The sequence below is a fragment of the Falco punctatus genome, assembly GCF_963210335.1.
Source record: "Falco punctatus genome assembly, chromosome: Z".
NCBI lineage: Eukaryota > Metazoa > Chordata > Aves > Falconiformes > Falconidae > Falco > Falco punctatus.
The window spans coordinates 13,313,532-13,329,573 of record NC_137586.1 but is presented as its reverse complement, the minus strand read 5'-3'; the positions used below and the strand labels follow the sequence as shown (position 1 = coordinate 13,329,573).

The 16,042-nt window shown below is 44.2% G+C and overlaps 1 protein-coding gene across 1 annotated transcript; it reads left to right on the top strand.

Annotated features, from left to right (window-relative positions):
* The first annotated feature begins 4,247 nt into the window (after positions 1-4,247).
* Positions 4,248-11,690, top strand: RAD1 (RAD1 checkpoint DNA exonuclease). The gene is made up of 6 exons (XM_080372156.1): positions 4,248-4,707; positions 7,138-7,246; positions 8,859-9,117; positions 9,483-9,581; positions 9,925-10,104; positions 10,969-11,690. The coding sequence occupies exons 1-6, from the start codon at positions 4,267-4,269 to the stop codon at positions 10,985-10,987; spliced, it is 1,107 nt and encodes a 368-aa protein (XP_080228282.1). The 5' UTR covers positions 4,248-4,266; the 3' UTR covers positions 10,988-11,690.
* Positions 11,691-16,042: the final 4,352 nt, after the last annotated feature.

Here is a 16,042-nt window from a genome sequence, read left to right as displayed (position 1 = left end):
TGCTATAAAAATAAGAATTTAATCAGGTTTCAAATAAACAAGAAGGAAGTCAGATATTACAGGAACAGGTGGTAGTTTTTCTGCTTAATGTTCAAAATCTTCAGTGTAATGCTGTCTTTTCAGTGACATGAATTTTGCATTCATTCCATTTTTACAAAATTACTCTGTCTCAAATCGTGATCAGCTGTGGCACTCCTTTGTACAAAGGGTCCCAGGGAAAGGCATGCATTACTCTCCTCCACAAACAGACTGCAAGGTCAGCTTTAAAATCAGTTGCTAAATGAAAAGAGAAGACAAAGCTGCTTACCATATTTGGGGACTGGTAATGGGGATTTTCATACAGAGTTGGTCCTCCAAAGCTACCTTGGAAGATTTTTATGAGGTTCAGGACAAAACGAGGACCAATTTCAACTAGAGATGCACATTCTTCTATTATCTGCAATAAAAAAAGAATACTGTCTTCATTTCTCATCAATCAAATCAAAGTATATAGCCTTGCAGGCACCCTGCATATGGTGATACACAACTGAATTTAAATCCAACATATGACGCCACCAAAGCTGATTAAACTAGACTTGTATAAACACAATTCTGTATATAAATCAGTTCTTTTAGGTTCAAGCAAGCACTTAGAGAGTACTAGGTATTTGTGATTTCCTCCTTTAGAAAGTAAGCTCCAGCACACTTTGGGTCAAAGCAGCAAGTAAGGTTAAAAGGCAAGCAAAGCTTAGGCTTTGAATAGTACTTCCCGCTACTGAGGCAACCATCACAGAGTCACAACTAACAGAATGCAAGCTGAAGTACACAAAACCTAAACCAGCTCTCTCCAGAGATACGGGAGAAGGTAAGTCATTTTAGGACACTGTAATTATTCTGTGTAAGCAATAGCTGCTGGCATATCCTGATCATAATTATTCTTCTCGTATTATTGTAATTAATGGATGTGATATGAAATGACTCCACTGAGCATCTCTTGAAGAGTCAAAAGAAACCACCAACCTGGTAATTCCGAAACCAGATCCTCTCGTCTGTAATGCTGAAGGTGAAAACATGATCTACAAAAGGCTGGCTTTTGGGGTGATACTGTGGTGTACTAAATATCTGTAATAAAAGGCAGCATTTCTAAATAATTGTAATTTAAGACGACTGGCTCATTTTTAATTAATTTTAATTTGCTAAGATCCCAATCCCAGGTTACGTTTTAAAACTCAAAACTTTAGAACAAGTGTCCCAGTAATTTTAAGCACGTGACCCTAATGCTTTGAAGAGTTTTTACAATTTCAGAACTGTAGAACTACTACTTAAAAAAACACTTGAGATTTTTAAATATGTTGTAAAAAAACCCCCAAAAACATTTCCAATGAAGAAGAAACATTGGATAGCAAAACTACACACTGACCTGAATAAACAATTCTTTTAGCAGGGCATAGTGTGGCTCCTTGTCAAATGTCTACAAAGAAAAAAATGTAAATGTACATGCAAAGCTAAATGCAGTCACACAAAGAAAACAAAAGCATACTCAATAAAATAAAACCTATACTTACTGGATCAAAAGACAAAAGGGGCCGTGAGCCCCTTAGGCAGTTTCCTGTCATCTTCAATTCAGCCAGTGTGTGAACTACAGTGATTTTTTTAAAAAAAGATCATTTTAGTATTTACAGAAAACTGTACAGACAAGAGAGAAAGAGTCCAAACATAATACTGTCAACCAGCTTACCATTCTGCACTAAGAATTTAGCTGATGGTCCCTGTGGTGTATTCGAAAGCCTGCCGAGGACAGGTAGTGGGGGAAAAGAGAAAACAAAAATGTCAACAGCAGCCAGAAAGTATGCTGGATTTCTGCAGTACACTCCAACCGGTTATGTCTTTACTGAAGTAATTTCAGTTACTTTCATAGTGTTATTAACGTAAATACTTTCTTTCTAAACCAGTTTTTGAAACGCTTCTGTAAACAGTCTACAAAAGCTGGTCATGTACTGTAAACCTGCACTACCCACAGAAGCGCAAGATTAATACAGGTTTAACTAAGCAACACTGTTTCAAGCATCTTCACTATTATATTAAGAAAATTTAGACAGAATGGAAGCACCCCCAGCTATGTATAGAAATGTAAGAAAACATTTCCTTACCACATATAGAGATCCTGTTTCTTCTTGGCTTCAAAAAAGATGCACTTATTGCAGTTTTTCATTTCACACACCTACAGAAGACACATCAAATTAGCTGTTTACAAAATTCTCAAGAGTTTAAAAAACTTTCCACATTAATCTCTAGTATCTTTCCCCCTCCAAAATGCAAGTTCAAAAGCAAAGGTCTTGTGTTAATAAATTACACCTATTGATCCACAAACTTTAGTTGAAGCACTTGTTGAAAAATTTCACGTATTTATTAGAGGAGCAGTAACTTCGCTAAAGCTGCAAGCAATCTGATAAGCTATCCAGGATATAAACATTAGAACAGGAGCTGTGACATTAGGTTCTAGTTTCGGAACTGTCAATGTCTTACTACATTGTTTGGCCTGGCTGCATCTTTGTTCCCTGCTTTCTCCAAGTATAACCTGTAAGACATCTTTCAGCTATATAGAGAAAGGCACATTCCATTTTATTTCTTCACAACAAACGTCTACATTTAATTAAAGGTTTCATTTGGTTTTATTAATCAAAAATCAACTCCCTGTTTTAAGATGAACGCTTTTTGAAATAATTATTTTTCATCTATGAAGCTATACAACTCCTATAACTAGTATGAGATCCTTTGAACTTGGTTGCCCTGTTCTCTGGCATATTTGATTTCCAGAGAAAATAAAAAAGAAGCACCAGTTAAATCCAGGATTACCTCATTAATTACAAACAACTGGTCTTTACGGTCCATTTTAGTATCTGGAAGACAAGAACAACATTCAGAAGGCTGGAAAACCAATTTAACACAGTAAGTTCTTTCAACAGTCAGTCCTTTTGCAAAACATTTGCTGGTTATACATGAAAGAGCAGGAATAACGATCAAGTTGTTTCAGCCATGTTATGCAATAGGTAAACACAGCAACAAAAGTATCTGGGCATTTACAGGACTGAGGCCATAGGAGTAACTTCCTAGAAACTATTAAAATAAAGTTACCACAGTCACTGTATTTCTTGGCTTGAAATGAGCATGCTGTTTGTTTGTTTAAGATAAAAGTTTCATCAAAACAGTTATGTACCACATTTTTAAAAAGAACAGGTTGTTGAAACTTAAATGTAAGTTAGAGACAATGTTTAACCCTACCTGCTTTAGAGTGGGGCATCAAGGTCCTTAAGTCTTGCATTAGATGCCTTGTTCTGAAATTAATTCCACGAGAAGAGAAAATAAGCACTCGTTTCTTGTTTTTCCATTTACCCTAAGAAAAAGACACAAAAGTTAAACATGGTGTTTCTAGCCTTAAAGCTACTACAACACAGCAACAATAAATGTTTTAAGTGTAATTACAGTAAAACGCATTAAGAATATTTGTTATTGACATTATCTGCCCATCTGCACAGAATCACTCTCAGCAAGTGATGACTTCCCTACAGAATGCAGGGACAACACTTTTTATATGAAGAAATATCCTTCAAACTTCAGTATGTTCCTGTGCAAAGCTGTACAAACCCCGTAAGTATTAAGAAAGCCCATAGCATTTCTTACTTACAAAAGGCACCCCTCCTTCCCTGCAAAATGAGCTAAATTGCAGTCTCAGAGCACAATTTGGCTTTTCCTACCAATGGGCATGTGATCAGAAATCTCAAGACTTCAACATGCTACTTTCATCTTTTTTTTTAAAGCAAACTACAAGGTAATTACTGAAGCCTCCTCAGGTTGATTTTTAAATGAAACGGGCATAATTTCCATATAATCTCTGTGTATAGCAGAATCATCCAACTCCTTAACGTACCTCTGAGATGACGGTAACACATTGTATTCACATCGACCAGAATAACGCTCTTTCTGTATTATCATAGACATCACATACCATTGCATGTTGCTTTTATTTGCGCTGGGATTACAAAAAATTTATAAATAAGCCTCTCTCTACCCTCGCTTAGCAGCCGGGTTCCCCCCCGACACCCCGGCTCCCGGCACCGCGCTGGGGTGTGAATACCTCCCTAGCACACGGGCCAGACACGCAGGCGAGTTGCCTTTCCTACGGGCAGTCGCCGCTCGGGCAGGGAGCAGAGCGGGGCCGCCCGGCGCGGCCTACTCCGCTCCGCCCCGGGCAGGGGGCTGGGAGGTACCTGGGAGACCGGCGGCGGGATGCTGTACTCCTCCGGGCCCGGCCTGCCATCCGGCTCGGCCGCGCTCGGGGCCCTCTTAGCGCGCTTCTTCGGCTGCGCAGCCGGGACACCCCGCTTCCTCTTCGCCGCCGCCATCTCAGCCGCACCACGCCGTGCCCACGGCGGCCAGCACTTCCGGCTGCTCGCACTTCCGGCTGCTCGCACTTCCGGCTGCTCGCACTTCCGGTCCCTGCCGGAAGCGGTGCGCGCGCGGCGGGAGGCCGCCATGCCGTTCTCGGCGCAGCCGCCCGCCAGCGGGGAGCCGTACGTGCTGACCGCCAGCCTGGACAACGCCCGCCACCTCTCCAGCCTCCTCAGGGCCGTCCACTTCCGGGACCACGCCACCTGCTTCGCCACGGCCAACGGCCTCAGGGTGACGGTGGAGGACGCCAAGTGCATCCAGGCCAACGCCTTCATCCAGGTGGGGGCTGCGTCCCCCGCCCGGGGCCCGGGCCCGGCTGCTGCTGCCGGGGCGGCCCCGCCGCGGCGCTGGCGAGGGCGGGGGGGCTGGGGCAGCTGTTGGGGGCCTTGGAAAGGTCCCGGCTACGTGGCAGAGGAGCGCAGGGCAAATTTACCCGTGGAGAAGGGGAAACTGCTGAACTCGCGGCGTAGCTGCGGAGCTGGTGTGCTGCAGGGGGGCCGTGGTCATTCGTGGGACGCTGAAAGGCCGAGCTCGGTAGCTGGTTTGTTCATGCCTGTGTGATGAGCCTGCACCCTTGTTTAATGCGTTGGCACCGGCTCAGGCCGCTGCTCCTTCGGACCATACCACTCTTAGATGCGTGAACAAGTTCATGAATTATCTGCCTACCCTTAAGTATTTTTGTTATGTTTCATCCCAAAGCCAAAAAGCCAGCTCTGAAAGTGTAAATTCACAGACCCTCATCTACAGCATATCAGCTGGGCTAAGCTGAGAGCTTCCACCACAGGGCAGGAGTGTGTGCTTCATCACAGGACTGGGACAGTGCTCTGCACCTTTCGCTCTTTGATCCTGCCTGTCCTGAGCTTTGTCCTGAAAGGGCGCATGAGAGCTTACGCACAGACAGGGGATCTCAACTATGCTGAACTGTCCATATAGGCAGCTTTAAATAGCAATCTAAATTATTTCTTCTTAACTTGCATTTAATATAACATCAAAAGCACCCGTGCTTGCTTTCCTTCCACCTCTTTTGTAGCTGTGACTCTTGGCTTCACATCACTTGAATTTTTTAAGTTGCACTTTAAATTTTTCCTTCTTTTAACTATGGTCTACTTTCCAAGTAGTTTTGCTTGTTTGCTTCTTGTTATTTAACTCATATCCAGCTCATAAATGCTTTGTTCATCAGAACAAAGTTTGTGCTGGTTCGTGGTTTTGAAAACATGTATGATAGTGGGGATGTAAATGGAAGGGGTGAGCAGTGCTGTGGTAGTAATTCAAACCTGACTTTTCCTCTGTCCTTTAGAATCTGTGTCTTTGCTGTCTGTGAAACTGCAGCCTGAGCTGTGTCTGAAATAGGAGAAGCCTGAGTCTCCCTGTTCCTGCACATCCCCTTGCTTTCTCCTACTTTGGCTGCACAGTCCTCATTCATACTGGTGCTGTATTTGTTAGGTTAGCTTCCTGGTATTCAGTGAGTTAAGCTGGTTCATGAAGTGGCCAGCATCTCCTAGTGGAAGTTAAGCAGCGGGCACATGTGGGCAGGGACAGAGCAGCAGTGACTGGAGGTGGTTCCTTTGAGAGTGTTGAGCTGTTACGTATACAATACTTCCAGTTGGAAGGGACACACAACGATCACCTAGTCCAGCCGCCTGACACCGCTTCGGGGCTGACCAAGGGTTAAAGCTCGTTACTAAGGGCATTGGCCAAACGCCTCTGAAGCACTGACAGGCCTGGGGCATCGCCCACCGCCCCAGGAAGCCTGTTGCAGTGTCTGACCACCCTCTCGGTGAAGAAGTGCTTCCTGACGTCCAGCCTGAGCCTCCCCTGGCGCAGCTTTGAACCATTCCCGCGTGTCCGTCACCGGATCCCGGGCAGAAGGGATCAGCACCTCCCTCCCCACGTCCCCTCCCCAGGACGCTGCAGCGAGGTCGCCCCTCAGCCCCCTTTGCTCCAAACCAGAGGAGCCCAGAGCCTCAGCCGCCCCGTGCAGGCCGGGCCTTCTTAAGTTGCAGGGCTCAGAACTGCAGACAGTATCCAAGGTGAGGTCATTCCAACACTGAATACAGAAGGATAATGACCTCTTTTGACCAGCTGGTTATGCTGTGTTTGATGAACCCTGGGGTGCAGTTTGTCCTCTTGACTACCAGTAAAAATGTGTAACTGCTTTTTCAAAAAGCAGCTCACATCAACCTGCTTTATTTCTGAAATACTCGGTGCAGTTAGCACGAAGCAGCTAGTGTCTGGTGGCACACAGTGTAGCCTGCACTAGTTTACCCCCATCAGACTAGTCAAACACATGTTTTAACACATTTCAGTGAGGTGAACTCACTATTCTATCCTGTTCTTACATATTTTTATTATTCAAAATGTTTATTCATGCTCTGAGTGAAAAAGTAAGTAAGTATTATTTCTGGAGAAGGGTGGTGCTTACATTCCAGCTGCAAAAGTAGGCATCTTTGAACTTCAAGGTTTGTAGCTTGTTCTTAAACTATAAAGACAAGTGGCTATGTTTTCATGTTTATGCCATGCTATTTTGTTTCAGCTGTGACTTGATTTTATTTTACTAGTTTTGAGGACTGTTTTTCTTTAATCGATACGGTGTTGCATGTAGAAATCACTTTGCATTGCACTGATCTCTGAAAGTGAGAGTGCTGTATTTAGGGAAATAACTGTAAAATGTAAAATAATTGTGGAAACTCCCCTCTCTTAATCTCACAGGCAGAAATTTTTCAGGAATTTGCTGTTCAGGAGGAAGCAGTGACGTTCCGGATCAATTTATCTGTTCTTCTTGACTGCTTGACCATTTTTGGTACCAGTTCTTTGCCAGGTATGATGCATATTTACCTTGACAGTGTATGTGTATTGCATATAATCACATAGTGAAACCTGTACATAGCTACAGGGAGATTTCCAGTCTTGGCAAAAGTTCTAACTTCCTCACCTTAAGTCCTTCTGGGCATGGCACCTCTTGCTATTGAGCAGGATCCGTCCTGTTTACTTAAGCTCATACAAGTGTGTGTTGTGATAACAGTTGATGGAGAAAAGAAAGGAGCTGATGGATGTGAGCCTAGCCAGTGTGTCAGGCACTGATGCAGCAGGAGAGGCTGAAAGAGGCTGAAATTTGCATGGCTAACAAAAAAAGATTGTATCAACTCAGTAATAAATGTGATCTCTTTTCCACTGTTTCTGTGCCTTGTGCCACCCAGGAACATCCAGCTACCTCAGAAATACTGACAAGCATGTATGTGAATTAGGAAATGTTCGGGTGCAGATTTACTGGGCTTGAAGAAGCCTGCAGGGGTTCCATGTAGCACCATCAGTCCACTGTTCTGTTCCCAGTGCAAAAGTTGTTGTGTGGCACCCTCTGTTCCTTCCCTTCTTCAGGCTTCACCTGCGTCTGTTCTGTGAGCGTTATCTCCAGCATGCAAGTGAGGTGCTGAGGAATGATACTTACCTAAGGTCTCACAGAACTCTGAAGCTGGCCTGCGTAGCACCTCAGGTGCTATCAGAGCACTTTAGATCTTGCTTATCAAGTGTGTGAATTACAAATACCAAGTAGACTGTGTAACTGATCCTGTTTGTAGTCTTTTCAGTGACAGAGGTGCATGGGAAGGTGCCTTTACAATCATGCATACAAATACTGAACGACATGAGCCTGTTTGTTTAAACAAAAAAAACAGGTCTTAGTGAATTTTATTTACTATAAATAAGTTTTTTAGGGTTTTTTGTAATTTGATGGCTGTTCAAACATGATTTCACAAGCAAAAATAACTGCAAGTTAGCATGACTCTATGGGTGCTACAGGCCACGCTGTGTATTCGGCGTGGAGCTGAGTGATACCGTGACAGCTTTTCTGGGCAGTTCTACCGTTAACTGCTGCGTGTTGAACTCCACATTCCGCTGCTGTTTCTGTTGTGATTGACCTAAAGACCGAAATCAACTACTAAACGGTGCTCTGATTTTGGGAAATGAAACATTCGGATTTTGATTACCTAGCAATAGGGGGATGTGACTGTAATGCAGGCTAAGCTGCGTTAACTTCGGTTCGGGTTGCACAAGTAACAAAGAGTAGTAAAGCAGGACTGTGTGAGCCAGAGGGAGCCTCAGGACTGTGGAGGATTTTCCAGTTCCACTAAACTACTTGTAGCATATCCAGCTTCATTGTCACAGCTAGCGTTACGCTTTCGGTACATGACATGAGTTGGACTTGAATCAGTGTCTACTTACAAATTATTTCATTTTGCTGTGTAACCGTTAACACTTCATAGGCCGTCTAGGAGACTGCACTAAGCATGCTGAATTAGTGTACTGGAGGCTGGACCAAACAGGCTAAATCAGATTGATCTGTGTCCCATGTGCCAGTAAAATGTGAATTCTCTAAAGTGATCAGATGTGCTGGCTAGCTCTGTGGAGAATGTATGTTTCATTTTTCTTTTCAGGAACATCAACAGCCCTTAGGATGTGTTACCGTGGTTATGGCAGTCCACTGATGCTGTTCTTGGAAGAAGGAGGAGTAGTGACAGTGTGCAAAATTAACACTGAAGAACCTGCTGAGTTGTTAGACTTTGATTTCTGCAGTACGAATGTTGTTAATAAAATCATCCTGCAGTCAGAGGGGCTACGAGAAGCATTTTCTGAACTGGATATGACCAGTGAAGTTCTGCAGATTACCACGTCTCCAGATAAACCCTACTTCAGGTACTGGAAACTTTGCTTTCAACTGAAATGTTCATGCTTGGCTTCTGTTGGTAAGAACTGGAAATTTTCAGGGTGAAGAGGGGAAAGCTATTTTAGAATATTGCTTTATTTCAAGAAGAATTGTAATGAGTATAGAAAATTACAGTATGTGATTAATCAACATAGTAATGACTCTATTCACAACCTGGTAAGTATGACACTGATACGGACAGTTTAAGATCTTTAATTAAATAAATTAAAAAAAAAATCAGTAGTGTTTTGTGATGCAGCCATTGAGATATGCATATTGAGATATGCAACTGATTCTGATGAGTTTATAGAGAGCTGTGATCAGGTATTTTGAGATGGTGCCCTTTGTCTTCCAGGTTATCCACTTTTGGAAATGCAGGAAGTGCACATCTGGACTACCCTAGAGACTCTGATTTGATGGAAGCATTCCACTGTAGCCAGACTCAGACAAACAGGTTAGGAAGTCTGTGTTCAGTGCCCTCTGTGGCAGGTCATGCATTCTTGCTGGAAAGTTTAAAAAACTGATTTTGCATTACTGTAACATTTATTTCACTGGGGGGGGGGGGGGGGGGGAAATACTTCCCATCTGATAAAAGTCTGTCTGTGATCAAAAGCTAAGCGATAACAATGTCTGTCCACTGCTGTTACCAGGAAAAGATCAAATTAGCATGTTGCTAGGTGTTTTTCAGTTACTCTGTGGCTTTAATTAGGAGTAACGTTTCAGCTCCTCTCTGCACAATTTTTTTTTTCAAATTACTTTTTTTTTTTTATTTATTTCTTTTCTTTTCCCCCCTGCAGGTACAAGATTTCTTTGCTTAAACCATCTACAAAGGCACTGGCTTTATCTTGTAAAGTGTCCATTCGAACAGATGCTCAAGGATTTCTTTCGTTGCAGTATATGATTAGGAATGAAGACGGACAGATCTGTTTTGTGGAATACTATTGTTGCCCTGATGAGGATATTACTGAAGCAAAACTGTAGGTGTATGTTTTGATGTCTGTGCTATATTTATGGATATATAAAATACTATATTTTTTATAAAACTGAGTGCAAGCTGTAAAGATTAATAGGAAGTATTGCGTTTTTTGTTAAACTCTGGAATTAGAAATATGAAGGCTTCCTTTTTATTTCCTTGCAAACATTCCTAAGCCTTGGCTCAGAAGACTGAAGCTGAAGAAGCAGAAAGGGGAATTGATCTTCTATAGCCAGTGATTGCAGCACAGATGTTACTGTGGTGTTCGTGTAATATGTTGCTGCTTTTTACAGTGTTTTCCAAGAATTTTTGTTTGTGCTTTGTTTTTTTGTCTTTGGCTTGTTCTAAGCAATTACACAAGGGAAAATCTGAACATTCAGCTGTATGATAGCCAGTTAAATGACTTAAAAATAAAACCAAATTTGTCTTGAAAGCAGATGACATTTTCAAACTGATTTCTTAATATCAGCAGGTGGTTTCTTTCTGGCATATGGTAACATGTTTTGCTGGTGAAGCCACTAGGCTTCTCTGCATCTTGATTAATTCTTAATGTAGCTCAGTTCCTTGGAATTTCATCTGATACCAATTTACCCTTTTGTCTGCAGTACTGGTGATGAATTGGTAAATGAAGATAGGAGCCAGGATTTACTTAGTCATTACTCATAACTGTTCTGGCAGCATTATTGTTTTCTATCTAGTAATTTATTACATATCTGCAAGAACGCCACTGCTGAAATGTTTCTGTACATACACGTCCCCGTTCCTACCCTGCTACTTTCTGCTAGCACTGTTAAGGATCGGAAAAGTTTTGTATTTTGGAATTATTTGTGAAATTAGTTTACCTTCTCATCTCAGTAGCCTTTTTCAGCCACAGGAGGGACTCCTAAACTGAAGTAAAGGAATGCCTGCTGGCGTCCCATGGAGTGGTGTATTCATACCACTGCTAACAATGGGCCTAACCTCTTACTGAAAAGGGAGTGCCGTTTCTGGGGAGTCTTCTGCAGCAGCCAACTTGGCAAAACAGTGAGGTGGGCTGTACTTAGAATCAAAAATTGCCTCTCTTCTTTCACACCTCTCTGTTGCAAACAACCTGCTCAAAACAGGAGGTACACTGAAGCTGCTGGGTGTTGGACCAGGTGTAGAAAACTTCACGTCATACTGCAAGGGACTGAACTCTCCCTGCATTGCTGCTGTGGGATGTGGCCCAAGCGCTGGCGATCTGCGGGTAGTTTCTACAGCTTTGGACTGTAGCTGAGTTGTGTTGTTTGTCAGAAGATGAGGTCCTGCTTTGCACATGTGGAAAACTGTATGTTCATATGTTATGAAGTTGATTTTTCCACAATTCAACAGAATCCAAGTCCTTTGGGTTTATTTTAAGTTTAAAATGCTTTTGTTGACCATTTTTCACCTCTTGCTTATGTAAGCAAGAATATACTTTCAGAATACACAGTGTCAGCAGTTCATTTCTGTTGTCTTCTGTGCAGCGCATCCATTTATTGTGATAAATTTTAGATTTGAAAAACAATTACAAATCTTTGAACTACAGGACTGGTAAAGATACCTAATAAAATTCTAAATTACTCTTGTTTACTGTGGTGGGTTTTTTTTCCTCAAACTTAAGTATTCAGTATAGGTGAATTTCCTTTTGGCTTACTGTCTCAATTTCCTGTAGTGAAAAAAAAAAAATTACTATGGTCTCACTTGGAAATTATTAATATTATCCCTGACTACTGAGTGGTAAGAATGACTTACACAATCTCTGGTGACAATACAAAAATGAAGCAAAGCGCATCACTTTCTTAGTGTGATTTATTTTAGAGGATCAAAGTTGTTTGAATTGTGTTCAAGGACATTACTGTGGCTTAACATTTGTACTTTTATATAATTTCCTACAGATGTTCTATATTGCATCTTAAAATAGTACTTTTAACAATTTCTTCAGTAATCTACCAACAGTGATCGTAGAAATAATATCCTAAGAAGTTAGAAGACCACAAAATACCAGAAAGTAACTGTTGCATTTCATAATTAATAGCTATGACCGGGAGGCATGGTTTGTGCGAGACTGCACGTCTGTGCCCCAGCCGGACTAAGCCATGGCCTGGGCTCACAAAGATGGGGCACGGCTTGTGCACCTGGCACCTCTGGATATGGTTCTAGGTGGACAAAAGCATGGAAGGTCTGGGCTACAGGCTGCTTGCAGTAAGATGAGTGGATTTAGGATCCACCTATGGAGTAGAAAGGGTGACGGGGAGAATGACTGGAAGGTCACTGTGCATTTTTTTAACTTGGAAAGTTGCTTAAAATCTGCAGACCTCAACTGTTGGGTTAGACTTCATTTCCTACAACACTCTGTATGAGATCCAGAACTTGGGAGACTACCTTTAGTGTGTTTTAGCTCTTCTGCTTGACAGGTCTTCCTCTTGCAGATAGTGGGAAACCTGCAGTAGAAGAAACATTTAGTTCATATTTTTTCTTTTTGTAGTATCACAGAACGGACTTGTCATGACTCTGATTTTGCACACCTGTGTTCTTATAAAATGGTATGAATAAGTACTCAGAATTACTGGTGGTGTAAATTAAAAACAGTTCCTGGATGTGGGGACTGGAACCAGCATTGTTCACCCAGGTTCGATACAGCTGTGGTAGGTGCTGCCTGGCTGCTGTGATTTACTGCACTGGGGGCTCTGGTCAATCCAGATCCAGAGGCCACAAAATGACAAGTGACTTTTTCTACAGTTATTTTGATTTGTGCTTTTCAGAGAAAGAACTGACCTCGGGTCTGCAAGAAGGCACTTACTTCTTTATGCTACCTGCAAACCGCTACCAATAGGCCTTGGGTCCCACGGGTCTGCTGGGATACAGGAAGCCAAAATAATGACTGACTCCTGGTCCTGACAATCTTTATGCAGCCAAATAGCAACGACACCAGTGCTAATATTATCTCTTGCCTCCCAACACGCTGGGAAGTTCTTGTGTCTCTCTTGCTTTCACATCATTGAGGCCTATCCACAACCATGTGGGTCTGTAAAGGCTGTTGAGCACAAAATTCCTCAAAAGGGATTGAGTTCTATACCTCTGTTTCAAAGTTAGTCATGGAAAAGAATCAGTTGTTTAATATGTGATTACATATGGATTTATAAGGAAATGTATTCTTGATGAGACGGGTCTTTAAGTGAGGTTAGCAGAATAGTTGGAAAAGTTTAGATAAGCCACACGCTGTTCCCTGTAGGTGTCTGTTTTGAACTTCATTTGGTAGTAGCTTGTACACCCCTAAGAATCCAGCAGGTGGGTCTTGCCAAAATCCGTAGAAATTGTATAAATAATTACAGTAACGCTAATCAGTGCTTTTGTTGATAGAACACTAACATTAAACTGAACAAGTATGGAATTATTTTAGAAGTGGAGCCATTACAGAATAAAGGCTTGATGCCTTCCTGTTGAAAATCACTTTTTATATGACTGTCTTTGAGTGGGGGCAGGGGTGCTTAGGCATAAATGGACGCTAAGGGCCACAGCAGGCAGCTAAAGGCTTCTTCTGCCCAGCATCTCTCCTTAGCTGGGCTCCAACGAGTAACAGGGTAGCGTGTTAGCCCTGCTAAATCCAGTTGTAGGGGCTCCGCCAGGGAGTGGGTGTTGCACAGAAATGTGATGGGGTGTGCACACAGCTCTGGTCTCTTTGCAGAGTCAACAGGACAGTGAGAGGCAGGCTTTGGTGGCCACTGCGAGTGTGAAGGCCGTTCTGGGCAAGTGCCCTGGGCCTCCATGGAGAAATACACCCAAAGGCAGTCTGGAAAGATTTGAACTGCACGACGGAGAAATCCAGGAAAGGCTCCCCTTTTGTTAAACCATTGAAAATCCGCCCCACGAAGGGCAGAGAGATGCTGGGAATTTCACTCCCTCCAGAGCAATGGCACGCAGCGAGCATTTGATTTCGCAGCGAGCATTTGATTTCGGGTCAGCACTTTGGAAATCCCCTGAGGCCAATAATTTGTTTCGCAAACCAAAACCCCAGTGAGCCACTGGTCAAAAAGTAGATGTTAAACTTGCTTTGTTGGTGGCTGGCTCTTGCAGACGAGCCTGGAGGGGGTGTTGGGTTTTCTAGTCTGCTGGCGTGAGGCTGATGGAAGGGATGATGAAAGCTCTCCGTAGAGAATTCAGCAGCCTCCTACCCTTCCAGCTCAGATAGCACCATGGGGTTGACCAAGAAATGAGCAAGCCAGCAGAAAGCTGGGTTCAATGTATTTCCTGTACTTACCTAATTATACGACAAGTCTATCTGTACATATGTGTGGATTTTACCCCATGAATGCCAACGGAGTGCAGCAAGGGACCTGCAGCACCGAGAGGCATGAAGCCACTCCACCCAGTCAGGCAGTACCTGCAGGGGGGTTTGCAGCAACACCGACCTGCGGTGCCTCTGCTTGAGAACTGGACAGTTGTCCAAGGAGACAACTCAAATTTCACGCACAGCTCAGCGCAGTCCAGAAACCAGAGGAACAAGCATTTCCGTGCAAAGCTGCTCCCACGAACCCCACTGCATGGGATGCTCCTAGGCATGGAGGGGTCGGGGTACTGTGCAGCCGGGGCGTGCACTGCAGAAACCTCACCCTACAAGGTACAGGGCGCCCTGCAGAGAGGAGTGGGCTGATCCAGGGCCACGCTGGGCAGTCACCTGCAAAAGCTGCTGGTGAGCCTGGGCTAGCACCACGGTAGGGCACATCCCAAGCGGTGCAGTGATAGGCATAGTCTCACTCTAGCATCTGAGAATGTTCCCAGCCGCTTTTATAGGTGTAGCCTGATGCTACGAGGTGTACTCTTATAGGTGTAGCCTGATCACCAAGAACACCTTTCTTGCTCCAGTTTTACAATATGCTGTCCACCTTGACACACAGCTCTGTCTCAAACACTGCCATCAGCTGCCTGGAGACATTCACTCTCCTAATTAGAGGCCTGGAACTGGTCCCAGAGGAGCTGGAGCAAACCTAGGCTGCTAGCTGCTTGAAGCACAGGGGAGCATGTCCCCTGCAAGGAACCGTTCTGCGGAGGTGACCGGGGTCGCAGAAAGGCTCCCCGGGGAGCACAGAGCTGCTCAAGGGCAGCAGGTGTAGCTGCACTCCCTCCTTTTGCATGCTACAACCCAGGCTGGGCAATCATGCATGGCTTTAATTATGCAGATACTTGCAAGGGAACATGCTAGAGACCCATCATCCAAAGCATCTGCGGGGGAAGTTCTGCCAGCCTGCCCCTTGCCAGTTTTTGGATGGTGACGTGATTTCTTCACATGGCAGCAAGAGCAGGAATTTTAGAAACGCTGTGGATACCACACAGCCACCCTGAGGTGCCGCAGAGCTTTGGGGCAGCCCTGCTCCCACACCCTCTGCATGTGTGCTGTGAGGGAGAAGGCAGAAGGGGCACTACCGGGGAGCGTGCTGCCCTCCCCTCGGGCACAGGGTCGCTGCTGTCCCCCCACTGTGACCCTCCAGCAAGGCACCCAGCTCTGCAGCATCTGCACAGGCATGTCTGCACCTGGCCCTGCGACACCTGGTCAGCTGTGCTCACATCCAGCTGTGGCCCCACTGCTATAAATGCAGCACTCCTCTGGACAGCAGGAGCCCAGAGGAGCTATTTCTAGGAGTGGGGCTGTGCAGACCTTTGTGCTGTGCGTCTTCGCCCCCTGCACTGTTTTCCAGCTGCAGAGGCTCGGAGGGGAAGGAACACCAGGTTTAGCTCTCAGGGACGTTTCTTTTTGGGACCGGAAAATGCGGCTTAATCCAGCTCCCCCCTTGCTCCCCAGCCTCTTCTTTGGGGGATGCCTCCTGGTGGGCAGCAAAATGCTTACAGAGAAGCAAACACATCCAAACATTTTTGGCCGGGGTTTCCAAATGTGCATCAGGGTTGCTGTGTGCATACTTTAGGACAGGGGATGCCAGAAGAGTTGC

Coding starts and splice junctions, on each gene's coding strand:
- RAD1 (XM_080372156.1), top strand. CDS start 4,267: ATGCTGTACTCCTCCGGGCCCGGCCTGCCATCCGGCTCGGCCGCGCTC. Junction 7,247..8,858: donor TGGTACCAGTTCTTTGCCAG/GTATGATGCATA, acceptor TTTTCTTTTCAG/GAACATCAACAGCCCTTAGG. Junction 9,118..9,482: donor CCAGATAAACCCTACTTCAG/GTACTGGAAACT, acceptor TTTGTCTTCCAG/GTTATCCACTTTTGGAAATG.